The following is a 14,059-nucleotide window of genomic DNA, read 5'->3' as shown; positions in this document are numbered from 1 at the left end:
TCTTGTGGAGGAGAACAGGGAGTGAAGAGCCCACCCCGGCTTCTGAAAGCCAGTTGAAATCGGGTGCTTGGCTTGAGGAAGGACACTGAATCAACCTTGGACTGAGCAGCTGGGCCAGTAGGCCCCGGTTGGGAATGTGAACGAGTTACACGGCCAAGTGTGAGAAATGCCATGGCTTAAGCTCAACAATCAATGGCAGTTACAGTAGGCCTCAGAGTTAGAGAGGCCATAGGGAATGGTGGGGCCTGGGGCAAATTGACAAGCACTTGACCCATCAAAGGAGTAACTGCTACAGCTGATAGTTGCATGAAGGACTGTGGATTCACTGTTGCCAGTCTTCTAAATTTTTAAGAGAATCTGGAAATAGAGTTTTATGAGAAATCTTCTGATTTTTAAATGTTGGCAACTTATTTAAAAATTAAAAACTGTGTGTCTGCCGACACTATGCAAGCCAAATACACCAAAAATCTGCACTCTGGGCAGCCTCTTGGGATCTCTAGACAAACACCAGCAAATCCTTGCACATACAAAGAGAGCTCTAGCTCCTGTAATACCTAATTAGTACAGGGCAAGGTTCTGGGCAGTCTTAAAAGTGAGTCAAATTAAGACACTGGTACAGCAGTTAAAAGATATTTGTGCAAAAGCACAGCAGGTCTTCTGAGAGAGAGGTAATGAAGCCCATCAGGTAGTGATTTTAGCTTTATTGCACACTACGGGTGATTTCTTCTGGCCCCCTGGAAATAGGAAATGTGGAGGCCGGGTGAAAGGTAAGGATCGGGAGGTGTAGAATGGGAGCATATGGCTGACAGCTTCCCGGGGAGTGAAGGTGGGAGAGGAAGGGAGGGTGTAAGCTTGGGCAGCTGTCCCCAGTAGAGGCCGCAGATCAGGGAGGCGGGGCAAAGGGAGTCCAGAGAGGAGCAGAGGTTACAGATGGGGGGTGGGGGCGTTACTCCGGTCCTCACTGAGGACAGATCTGCTGGGTTTTAGAGAGCAGTTCAGTAAAATGACAGGAATGAAAGCTGGGTTGCAAAGGGTGGGGATGGGGGTGTTGGATAAAAAGGGAGTCAGAGGAAGAGGGAGTGGTGGGAGCAAGAATGGGGCTGTTTACCTTTTACTTTTTAAAATTTTAGTGGTAAAATACACGTAACATAAAATTTATGATCTTAACCATTTCTATGTGTACAATTCAGAAGTGTTAAGTATATTCACATTGTTGTGCAGCTGATCTCCAGAACTTTTTCATCTTGCAAAACTAAGGCATCTTACCCATTAAACGACAACTCCTGATTCCTCTTGCCCCCAGCCCCTGGAAACCACCATTCTGCTTTCTCTCTCCAAGAATTTGATGACCCTGGGTGCCTCATATATGTGGAGTTATGTAGCATTTGCTTTTTCTGGCTGACTTATTTCATTTAGCATAAAGTCCTTAAGGTTCATCCATATGGTAGCATGTGTCAGGGTTTCCTTCCTTTTTAAGGCTGCATAATATTCCATTGCATGTATAGACCATTTTTGTTTATCCATTCACCTGTCCATGGACATTTGGGTTGTTTCCACCTTTTAGCTTGTATAGCTTTTTGTGGGGGAAATTTTTGCTCTGAAAAGGAAAGAGAAAGGTGCAGGTTCAGACGCTAGGATTATTAACAGGAGGGTGGGGATTGGCAGGACCGTTAGTGGGTTAAATATATATTATATATGAGACAGAATCTACCCAGTAGCGAATTAGAGAAGGAGAAGGTGTAATTCGGCAGGGTTTTTGTTTCTGACGATGCTATTATATGCATTGTTGGTGTCTTGCTGCCTACACTGAGAGTATTTTGTAGGTCCTAAGACCTTATCAGGTGTCTTTCTCTAAAGCTTTGCTGCTACTTGCTTCTTAAGTGAACATTAAGCTTATGTGCAGTTAATCTCTGTTGCATTTTATTTTGTCTCCAAAAAGACTAGGACAGGAAGGAAGACCATGTCACTTTGTCATTGTTGAGGATGTCCCCCTGTGCCTAGGCTTACCACGTGGCATGTGTGCTCAATAGATCTGTCCAGAGAAGCACTTCTAACAACATGGCATATCTACCCCTTAGTCTTTTCAGTCCGCACCTGGATACACTCTGCGTCCAGCAGCATCCAGCATCTCGCTTGTCATTGATTGTCCCCCCTATAGCACGTTCAGTGACACTGTGGCTCAGTGGTTGCTGACGAGGAATGCACAGGGAGTCACTCGGTGCTTTGTAAAAACCCACGTGCCTGGGCGCTCTCCTGAGAGCATGGAAATCAGAATTCCTGGTGCCAGGGCAGCACTGCAGTGAGAATTCTTAGTTTTTGATTTTTTTTTTTTTTAATAAATTTATTTATGTATTTATTTATTTTTGGCTGTGTTGGGTCTTCGTTTCTGTGCAAGGGCTTTCTCTAGTTGCGGCAAGCGGGGGCCACTCTTCATTGCGGTGCGCGGGCCTTTCACTGTCGCGGCCTCTCTTGTTGCGGGGCACAGTCTCCAGACGTGCAGGCTCGGTAGTTGTGGCTCACGGGCCTAGTTGCTCCGCAGCACGTGGGATCTTCCGAGACCAGGGCTCGAACCCGTGTCCCCTGCATTGGCAGGCAGATTCTCAACCACTGCGCCACCAGGGAAGCCCCTTAGTTTTTGATTTTAAGGTGTTTTCACCTGGTAACATTCTGAGTTGATTCTCAACATATAGTTTAATGGAAATTTAATTTTTTTTCTTTTTTCATGGATATGGCAATGGATTAATTTCATGAATTCATTCTTGATAGATTTGTCAGTGATTAAGAAAGATTTTGAGTGCACAAAACAGCATTTCCAAAGTTCTGAAAACATGTTTCATCGTGTACCATGTACCCCCCCCCCGCCCCATATATATGCTTCATTCATTAAACAAATATGTATCGAGTACCTGCTTATGTGCTAGACACTGGTCTCAAGAATTGAGGGGATGGGTCCCTATCTTGTCTATTATCTTGTAGAACTTATGTTCTAGCTTCCATTCTTTCTGTTTGGATTTCATAGTCTAGAGATAACTATACCAATCACATGGTTTACTTACTGTTTTAAGTGTTTCACATGTTTTGATTTATTCAGTCCTCACAACAACGCTATGAAATAGAGACTGTCATCACCCCCATTTTACAGATGAGGAAGCTGAGGCAGAGAGGTACAGTAATTTGCCGAAGCCACACATCCATTACATGGTATAGTGGAATTTAAAGCCCGGCATTCTGGCTCCAGAGTCACTATACCTCCCCTCTTCCTGTCACTTCTGGGATTTCATAGCAAACACAAAGTTTGCCTTAAGCCAGGCAGCAGGCACAAGCCACGCAGGTTCAAAAGTTCCTGCAATATCCTGCTAGTCCCGATGACTCAGATATAATTCCTCAATATAATTACTTATATCCTAATTTGGAGGTTTTTGCCATTTTCCTCGCCATCTCTGTTAGTATTGGCAGGCTCTGTTATTGGATTTGCTTAGTCATCTGTCCTAATGAAGGAAGGAGAGAAGACACTTTGGACTCTAGGAGGAAAAGATCAGTGACAAAGTTAGAGGTCAGAGGAGAATCAGAATCCTCTCAAAGTTAGGTCCAGATGTTTCAACTGCTTTTTCTTGTAACTTCATGGTATAAGTGTTTCCATTTTTTGCAACTGGGCATTATTGTGCTATCGTCTTCCATATGTTCTTTAATTTTTATGAACCTATAGTTTGAGTACAAAGGGCTCTGTCTTGAATGACCCCCTGGCAGTGGCATGTTGGAGTTCTCTCAAAGGAGCTCCCTGCCCCCACTATGCCCATTTTTCTTCTAAGGCACATACCTAAATACTCACTGTCATTGACATCGTCACCAGGGAACTCAGTTTGTATGCACAGCATTGCAAGTAGAAGTTCAGTCATGATAATTGATCACACTGAGTCATAGAGAATACAGCCAGTTTGCGTTTTCTTTATCCAAGTCAAAAGCTCAAGCGGGGGTCTTCCCTGGTGGTGCAGTGGTTGAGAATCTGCCTGCCAATGCAGGGGACACGGGTTCGAGCCCTGGTCTGGGAAGATCCCACATGCCGCGGAGCGACTAGGCCCGTGAGCCACAACTACTGAGCCTGCGCATCTGAAGCCTGTGTGCCGCAACAAGAGAGGCCGCGATAGTGAGAGGCCCGCGCACCGCAATGAAGAGTGGCCCCCGCTTGCCGCAACTAGAGAAAGCCCTTGCACAGAAACGAATACCCAACACAGCCAAAAAAAAAAAAGCTCAAGCGGGGTGTGAGACATTCGGTCTCTTGGTTGAAACATCCTGTTCCGCAGCCTGATGACACCTTGGAGAGTCTGGCAGTCCCCTGCCTGTGGACTTGAGCCCTGCTCATGATTCTGCTGAGGTTCGGCGATGTGTTCCAGCGCTGTTGGCGGGTCTTTCCGTCCCCTGGCTGTGAGCCTGGGGTCTGCGTGCTGAGAGCTGGTGCGGAGGGAATAGTCGTCGGCCCCTGTGCCTGCTCCAGTGCTGTGACCCACTTGGCCATCCTGCTTCTCCACGTGCCCGATGGGCCCTATGTTGTTGAGAGGTGTCTGGTGACAGACCCCGCTCCTCTCCACCTCACACTGGGGTCACTGGGCGTCACACTGGCCCCCGTGTCCATCGCCAGACAGGCTGTGCCCGAGATGCTACCCTGGGCTGCGGCCCCCGCTGCGACACGGGCCTGTCCAAGCAGCCGCGCGTGTGATTCTCTGCCACGCACCCCTGGTTGAGAACCGTGGGTGGAGATGTGCTCTCATTCCTGCCAGCAGCCCTCCATTCCTGAGGCGATGCTGGTTTCCGATTGTCCTCTGCTAATAAGGCAGCAGGTCACATCTTTGTGGTTACATCTCTGTCCTCGTTTCTGTTTTCTGGGGTAAATTCTTAGAGGTCAAATTTTAGTCAAAGGATAGGCATATTTTTAAGGTGGGGTGTAAACCAGTGTGGCCAGTACCATGCGAAAGTAGAGGCGGCTGGTGTAGTGGAGAAAGCGTTGGGCCGGGAGTGTGGAGGCCTGGGCTCCAGACAGGATGGCATGGCCAGTGGGGCGGGGCTTTGGGCAGGTCCTTTGGTTTCGTTTCCCTTCTCTTGGTTTCATTTTCTTCTTTTGTAACATGAGCCCCGCTGTGTATCTGCGCAATGGTGATGGTGCACATGTCACTGGGGCTCTCTGTTCTGCAGGCAGGTGTATGAAAGGAGGGCCTCTGCTGGAGTCCATGGTGGGCTTCCCTCTGTGCACTGCTGATGGCTTACTTGAGAATTGCTTCAGGGTTTCAAAGAAGCTATGGCTGTCCTATAAGAAAAGAAAATCGAGATTACTATCTAGAGTCTGCTTCATTTTTAGGCGTCTGATAGACCGATAGAGATCAAAGAGATTTCCCCCACACAGATGCCATGGATGTGGTTCCAAAGCTGATTACTACAGTATTCATTTCACTTTCATATCTTTGCAGGGAAACTTTATGGTGACGTTCCTTTCATAGAAGAAAGACACAGACATCGGTATGAGGTATGGCTGTCACACTGAATTACTGTGGAATATAGATGCTTAGTGTGAGGCGCCCCAGTGATCACAAGCGGGCCTCTGGAGAAGCTGTCCAGCCTGGTGTCCATAGGGCTCAGGGGAGAAGTGCCAGATTTCCCAGAGGAGGCGGGTAGGGGCGGGGAGACTCTGGTCTGGGCTTTCCAAAGGCAAAATCTTTAAGTATCTGCACATGGGACATTTCAGGACTCTCCGTTACCTAACTGCTGTCTCTTAGACCGAGATAAAGTTGTTATCCTTATCCTGAACCTCCTGCCCTTTATTTTGGCAGAGTTGGGAAAAGGGTACTTGCATCTTCTGAACCAAATGCCTCTCGGGATAGGGATGTGTCTCTGGGTATCACATGATGGACTCTTGGTTTGGGAGCCTCTTGGAAGCTTAGTGTCGCATGATTAAGAGGAGTTATTGTTGAGATTGCCACGTGAGAAGCCTACATTCCCCAAAATTCAAATTGTCTGTACAGGGATTAATTGGTGTACCAATTACAATACTTTTGACTGTGAAGAGTCAAAATTCCTGCTCATTATTCACTGAAACCAGCCTAAGCAATAAGGAAATTTGTTATCTCAGGTAATAGGTAGTCCAGAGGCTTGGCGGGCTCCAGGCATGGTACAGTCAGGGCTCTTGCTGTGTCTAGGAGTCCCTTGGCCCTACCCTTTTCTGTGTGTCTGCCTTGTCCTTAGGCTGGTCTCCCGCATAGTTGTAAGATGGCTGCCAGTGGCAAGTGAGGCAACATGCATCTCTCCTAGACCTGATGGGGTCAATTTAGATTACCTGCCCACTTGTGAACCAGTAACCATTGCCAGGGCAGTGCTGAACCAGGCTTAAACCTGGATTCTTGCATCATTCATCTGCCAAGAGGGATGGGTTTATCATGTTTGGCTTAGACCAATTAGGACCATCTTCTAGAATGGGGAAGATGGAGTCCCATGGGCCATATGCGGGTGGAGTAGATACCAGAACAAGCCCAGGGTTCTGTTTTGAGGGAGGACAAGTGGGAGTCAATGCCAGGTAGGCTACCAATAGTGTCACTACAATTAGGGAACATAATTTGCTGAGTGTAGGCCATTTTTGGTCTTATTTCCGTTGGGAACTGGGTCAACTGGCGGGACAAAACTTATTGAGCTGCTTTGCCTAAGTGGTAACTAGAAGTTGTAAGAACTACTATGCACGTGATGGTGTGGCCATTCATTCCTTCATACTTATTTTGCATCTCATATGTACTGGAGATGAGAGGGGGAAAGACACACATGGTCTCCCTCCTCTTAGGGAGTTTCCGTTCTAATTGGAGAGGACAAAAATTAACAGATGAAATAATTACAGATTGAGTCATATGTTGGACAAAGTACTTGTGTCTAGAATATATAAAGAATTCGTACAACTCAATAATAAATAATGGCAAAAGATCTGAAGAGACATTTCTCAAAAAAAGATATATGAATGACCAATAAGAAAATGAAGAGATATCCAACATCATTTGTCATCAGGGAAATGCAAATCAAAACCATAAAGAGATACCACTTGACACCCACTCGGGTGACTATAATCAAAACATGGAAAATAGAGCTTCCCTGGTGGTGCAGAGGTTGAGAGTCCCCCTGCCAATGCAGGGGACACAGGTTCGAGCCCTGGTCCAGGAAGATCCCACATGCTGCGGAGCAACTAAGCCCGTGCTCCATAACTACTGAGCCTGTGCTCTAGAGCCTGCAAGCCACAACTACTGAAGCCCGTGCACCACAACTACTGAAGCCTGTGCGCCTGGAGCCTGTGCTCTGCAACAAGAGAAGCCACCACAATGAGAAGCCCATGCACCGCAACGAGGAGTAGCTCCCGCTTGCCGCAACTAGAGAAAGCCTGCGCACAGCAACGAAGACCCAACGTAGCCAAAAATAAATAAATTAAAAAAAAAAACATGGAAAATAATAAATATTGGTGAGGATGTGGAGTAATTGGAACTCTCATACACTGTTGGTGGGAATGTAAAATGGTGCAGCCACATTGGAAAATCATCTGGTAGTTCCTCAAAAGGTTAAACAGTTACCATATGACCCAGTAATTCCATCCCTAGGTATATTTAATTTCCCAAGAGAAATTAAAACATATGTCCACACACAACTTGTACACGAATGTTCATTGCAGCATTATTCATAGTAGCCAAAAAAGTAGAAACAACCCAAATGTCCGTCAACTGATGAATGGATAAATAAAATGTGGTATATCCATAAAATGACAGTAAAAATTGACAATAAAAAGAACTGAAGTATTGATGCGTGCTACAACACAGATGAACCTAGAAAACATTATGTGAAGTTAAAGAAGCCAGTCACAAAAGACCACATATCGTATGAGTCCATTAACATGAAATACCCAGAATAGGCAAATCTAAAGAAATTGAATAGAGATTGGTGGTTGCCTAGAGTTGGGTGTGTGTGTGTGTGTGCGTGCGTGCAGTGATAAGGGAATTGGGGGATGATGGTTAGAAGTATAGGGTATTTTGTTTGTTTTTAATTTTTGGCTGCTTTGGGTCTTCGTTGCTGCGTGCGGGCTTTCTCTAGTTGCGGTGAGCGGGGGCTACTCTTCGTTGCAGTGCACGGGCTTCTCATTGCAGTGGCTTCTCTTGTTGCGGAGCACGGGCTCTAGGCACACGGGCTTCAGTAGTTGTGGTGCACGGGCTCAGTAGTTGTGGCACATGGGCTTAGTTGCTCCGCGGCATGTGGGATCTTCCCAGACCAGGGATCGAACCCGTGTCCCCTGTATTGGCAGGCGGGTTCTTAACCACTGCGTCACCAGGGAAGTCCTGGTATGTGAATTATATTTCAATAAAGCTGTTAAAAAAGGAAAAATAATTACAAATTATGAGACCTAGCCTAATGTTAAAAATGAAATAAAAGCATATGAGGTTAAGATTGAGAAGGACAGGTGGGACACCACTTTGATTTTTGATGAGGAAGCACTTTCTGTGAAGGAGAGGCTGAAAAGTTTGGGAAAGGGCCGCTGATGAGATGAGTGAGGGAAGGGGCCATGAGCCAGGTCATCAAGTTGTCATCTATAAACCAGTGTTTTGGTAGAAAAGTGGTTCCAAGCTTCTCTTTAGAGCATTTATGTAACTATATATAAAGAAAGCTTTTGGTTTAGTCGCAAGGGAAATAAGATAGTTTCAATCCTCAATCAGATTTGTGATTTAGGGAGAGAGAGTTAATTACACATAACTCAAGGGAAGAGGCAAATAAAGGGACAGCTATCAATAGCTAGTCTCAAGGTTTCAAGACAGATATCTGTGTCACAGTCCTACTTTTTTTTTATTATAAAAATTATTTATTTTTTATTATATTATTTATTATTATTATTATTAACTTTCAGGTGTACAGCATTGTAGTTCAACATCTGTATACCCTACAGGGTGATCACCACCAGAAGTCTAGTTACCATCCATTATCATGCAGTTGATCCCCTTCACCCATTTTGCCCACCCCCAACCCCCTTCCCTGCTTGTCACCACTAATCTGTTCTCTGTGAGTTGTTTTTGTTTTATTTTGTTTGTTGGTTGGTTTTGTTTTGTTTTAAATATATATTTTTAAAATTTATTTATTCATGTTTTTTGGCTGCATTGGGTCTTCATTGCTGCACGTGGGCTTTCTCTAGTTGAGGCGAGAGGGGGCTGCTCTTCATTGCGGTGCGTGGGCTTCTCATTGCGGTGGCTTCTCTTGTTGCGGAGCACGGGCTCTAGGCACGCGGGATTCAGTAGTTGTGGCTCGTGGGCTCTAGGGCGCAGGCTCAGTAGTTGTGGCTCACAGGCTTAGTGGCTCCGTGGCATGTGGGATCTTCCTGTACCAGGGCTTGAACCCCTGTCCTCTGCATTGGCAGGTGGATTCTTAACCACTGTGCCACCAGGGAAGCCTTTGTTTTGTTTTAGATTCAACATATGAGTGAAATCATATTTGTCTTTCTTTGATTTATTTCACTTAGCATAATAGCCTCAAGGTCCATCCATATTGTTGCAAATGGCATGATTTAGTTCTTTTTTAACGTGGCTATTGTAAATAATGCTGCAATGAACATAGTGTGCATATATCTTTCTGAATTAGTGTTTTCATGTTCTTTGGATAAGTACCCAGAAGTGGAATAGCTAGGTCATATGGTAGTTCTACTCTTAATTTTTTGAGGAGTCTCCATACTGTTTTCCTTAGTGGCTGTACCAATTTACAGTCCCACCAGCATTGTAGAACTTTTCTCTACATCCTTTCCCACATTTGTTATTCCTTGTATTTTTGATGATAGCCTTTCTAACAGATATGAGGTGATAGCTCATTGTGGTTTTGATTTACATTTTCTTGATAATTAGTGATGTTGAGTATCTTTTCATGTACCTTTTGGCCATCTGTATGTCTTCTTTGGAAAAAGGTCTATTCAGATCCTCTGCCCTTTTTTTTTTGGTGTTGAGGTGTATGAGTTCCTTATATATTTTGGATATTAGCCCCTTATCAGATATGTGATTTGCAAATATCTTCTCCTCTTCAGTAGGTTGCCTTGTTTTGTTTGTTTGTTTGTTTGTTTTGGCCATGCTGCGTGGCTTGCGGGACCTTAGTTCCCCAACCAGGGATTGAACCCGTGCCCCCTGCAGTGGAAGTGTGGAGTCCTAACCACTGGACTGCCAGGGAGTTCCCCGCCTTTTTGTTTTGATGATGGTTTCCTTCGCTGTGTAGAAAGTTTTTAGTTTGAGGTAGTCTCACAGTCCTACTTTTTGAAACTCATCTTTGGACAATAGAAGGTGGGCCTCCCAAATTTAAGGGCTGTGATTCAACTATTTCTCAGGTTCATCATGAATTTAAAAATAGGCTTTGAGATTTGAATATAAATAGAAATTAACTCCTAGTTAGAGCATCACCGAAATGGAAAATCCGCCCAGTTGGTGGAGGACATTTTCATAAGCTGATATGTCTGTATTGCTCTGCTGTCCAAAGACACTTAATTTCTTGTTTTCCCAGGTGAATCCTAACCTGATCAACCAACTTGAGCAGAATGACTTAAGTTTTGTAGGTCAGGATGTCGACGGGGAGAGGATGGAAATCATTGAACTAGCAAGTAAGTGGGCTCTTCATTTTTGAAAATTTTTGTGGTGATTGTGGTGAGCTAATGTCTCTTTGTCGACCGTAAGCATACAAAGATATAACTTGAGACCCATTTTATTTGCTCTTTCTTTTCCTCTCTCCTTTGAAATAAATATGCAGCTAAATAGAAATAATATGCACTAAATACAAAGTACATGAAAAACTAGAGTGCTTATAATACTAATCATTTTGGGGCCTATTAGATTGAACCTGCCATAAAATGGCGTAGTGTTCGGAGCCTACCAGATCTACCAGTAGTACGCCTCCTAGTGTCCTTGCCCCCTTCCTGGGGTGTCTCTTGTTGCAGCTTCTGGGTTAGACGCTCTGGGAAAGTCAGACAGCCCACTGTTGAGTAGCCCTCTGCTTTCTCCCTCCTCTGAGGAAGAATGGCCCAGTGCCCTCCTCACTACTGGTGACTGACTGTGCAGCACATGTGACAATAATTTGTTGGATAAACCATCCTCATTATTGAATGCTTAGTGTGTACAGGATACTCTAAAAATGGTAGCATCATTTTCTAGAACCTGCCTTTTCCAATCTGTATACTTTAGGCTCCAGATAACCCGAACTACTTACTCTTCTTCTAACTTTCCTACTGTCTTTTCCATTTTAGTCCATGTCACTGTTCTTCTACTTCAAATTCCTTTTCTCTGTCCCTTTCCTTTTCTGTCTCTCAACTGTTCAGGTACTTCAGAAGTCCCGAGCAGGGAGGAGTACTGAAGTTGGGAAAGGCTTCTTTGACCACTGTAGCATGTTACCCAGACCCAGAAAGAAGGCAAGCAGTGGACATTGAGTGTGCACTCACTAGATGCTTCTCACCAGACCCCTTGCTAGGGACTCTACGTGCCTTGTGTAACTTACAAGGCAGGTGATGTTATTCCTACTTTATGGAGAAGGAGACCCGAGTGCAGAGAGGTTAAGCAACCTGCCAGGGCCATCCAGCCAGTCACTGCCGGGGCTGGAGCTAAACCAGGTTGGAGCCTCCTTCTGCCACCACCTCTGTGGGATTGTATTGTTCTTCTTGTTTTCATTGGACATTCCACTTAAGATTATCACTCCATGCCTGAAGTTTTAAATTAGAATATGAGGATGTATTTTCTGTAGTCCTTGTGATGGAAATGCCCATCATTTACAATTTTTATAGTGTGGATCACTGTTTGGTGTTGAAGTCTCTTAGGTCTGGCATGTGAGAGGGCAGAGAAATTTCTTATGCAAATTACTATTTGTTTACTTTGTTCAAGTACTTATTCTCTTTAATTCTCCTGTCTCTCATTATTACCAGCAAACACTTAGAAGCTTCTTCATCGCAAGGATTTAGTTTCCCATTGACACTTTCAAATTTCATGTGGGTTGGAAAGGAAATGAGACCTGCTGTAAAACCTTGCAATTTTTAAAAAGCTGGCTGCAAGGGAATTCATTTTATTAAGGAAAATTTCCCAGAAGATTTTGATCTTAGCTACCCTTATCACATCCATGAATCACTACATTCCTGAAGGAGTTCTAAAAGGAACAACAAAGCTTGAGATTAGTATAATGTCAGAATTTGTTTCAAAGCAATTAAGAGCATTATTTAAAAGATACTTTGTCTGACTGATAGAACATCATCAAAATGAAAAGTTTTTAGTCTCTTTCCTCATATTGGATTTTTTGGGTAAAGTGATTAAGAGCAACGATCCATTCATTCAAATATTCTTTCCCTGGCTATGACGCGATCCGTTGCTCAGCTTCTGTCTCTAGTGGTACAAAAACACAATTATTGTCGGCTTCTTTCAGAGACATCCCTAGATGCTGTGCTGCAAGATTCATCACATCTTTAATTTAAAGCGGCATTGTTTTCTTTTCTAAGGGCAGATGGTTTCTCTTCTTCTCTTCTTGAGGGGACACTTTCCTGGGAGAAGGTGGCATTCCTCTCACCAAGCTTTCATACCTGAATGTCCTTCTAATTCAAGGAGGCTTCTTCTTGGATATGATGTAGAGGGTTTCTACACTGGATTTTTCTGGATTCAGAGCTGTCCAGTAGAATCTGCTGCAATAATGGAGTATTCTGCCCTGTTCAATATGGTAGCCACTAGCTGTTTGTGGCTATTTAGCACTTGAAATGTGCTCAGTTAATTTGAATGAGTTTATTAAATGGTCACCTGTGGCCAGGGGCTACCATTTTGTATAGCAAAGCTTTATTATTTTTTTTCGGGTTTCCAACTTTTCTTTAGTTAAGTAAGGAGTAAAAATTAAAACAAACGTGAAAAACTACTATCTGATACTGCCACTATTTTATAAAGAAGACTCAAAATAGGAGAAGGATCATCATCGTCATCGTTTGAGAATTGAAAGATCAATCCTTTGCAGAAGGGAACAAATGGTGATCTTACATCAAAGCTTCTGAAGCGGGCAGTGAGTGCCACAGGACACACCTGGCCCCATGGATGCAAAGGGAGGCGTGAGCTAGTAGTCAGACGATGAAAGCTGAAACCCCAGCTAGCCGACCAGGAGCAGGACAAAGCTTCTCCAGGCTTCTGCGTCTATACTTGGACATTTACCCTACTTCTGAAGTCCTTTCCTGTTCTAAAGTTCCATAACCATTAGATGAGAACACTCTGCTAGCCTGCTACCTGTTTTATTAGGATGAGGGTTAAGCTTTAAATGATAACCTTAAGAGAGTGGACATTGCCATTCAATCATCATTTCCTTACTACTGAGCAGTAGTTTTGGGTCTTCAGTGGTAAGTGATGGGGATTTGTGATTTTGAATTCCATACTAGACTTTCAGATCACTTGATAAAGCATCTCATTGAAAGATTTAAAGTTATATTTACTTCCTCCTATAAAACTTGTATTTTATCATCTTCAGTTTGATATGTATATGGCCATTAAAATGACTTTTAAAGTAAGGAATACCTACTGACCATGCTTTGACTATAGCAATTATGGGATTAGAGAGTTGCCCAATCTCTAATTAGGAGTTGCTTCCTAATCTGGGAATAAACATAGTTTTTGAGAGTTCTGAGTGGGGAGAGGAATTTGTAATCCTAGAAAATTTCTACCCAGATTTGGAAATGTTGCCCATTAATTTTTACCATTCCCAAACAAGGGATTTCAGATACCTGAGAAAAGCTACTTTTCTGTTCCTATTACACCTAGGAGAACTTGAATTGCTCATATAGGGGCTTCTTACAACCCTCAATATGTAATAGCTTTATTTGCTCTCTGATAATGTAAGAAATATGTGTTCATTGTAAAGGTTCACACGATACGGAGAAGTATCAATATAAGGGAGAAAATAAAAATATCTTGAACTCTCACCCCTTGAGCCATAACCACCATTAACATGTTGAAAGGGCATCCTTTTATCACTTGGAGACTCTTCATCACAAGAGATACGTTGGTGTAGGCTGAAATATGAGTGC

General features: G+C 43.8%; 1 protein-coding gene across 9 annotated transcripts in view; it reads left to right on the top strand.

Moving 5' to 3' along the window:
- The window catches only part of CTPS2 (CTP synthase 2), a 128,940-nt gene that overhangs the window by 98,081 nt on the left and 16,800 nt on the right, over nucleotides 1-14,059 (top strand). For all 9 annotated transcript variants that reach the window (XM_082375689.1, XM_082375684.1, XM_082375692.1 and 6 more), the window contains 2 exons: nucleotides 5,460-5,515; nucleotides 10,534-10,630. In XM_082375689.1, coding sequence (XP_082231815.1) covers nucleotides 5,460-5,515; nucleotides 10,534-10,630 — 153 coding nt within the window. The remainder of the gene's footprint in view (nucleotides 1-5,459; nucleotides 5,516-10,533; nucleotides 10,631-14,059) is intronic.

This window comes from Balaenoptera borealis, assembly GCF_965194805.1.
Source record: "Balaenoptera borealis genome assembly, chromosome: X".
Classification (NCBI taxonomy): domain Eukaryota; kingdom Metazoa; phylum Chordata; class Mammalia; order Artiodactyla; family Balaenopteridae; genus Balaenoptera; species Balaenoptera borealis.
The sequence above is the reverse complement of the archived record's forward strand: the minus strand, read 5'-3'. Positions and strand labels throughout refer to the sequence as shown.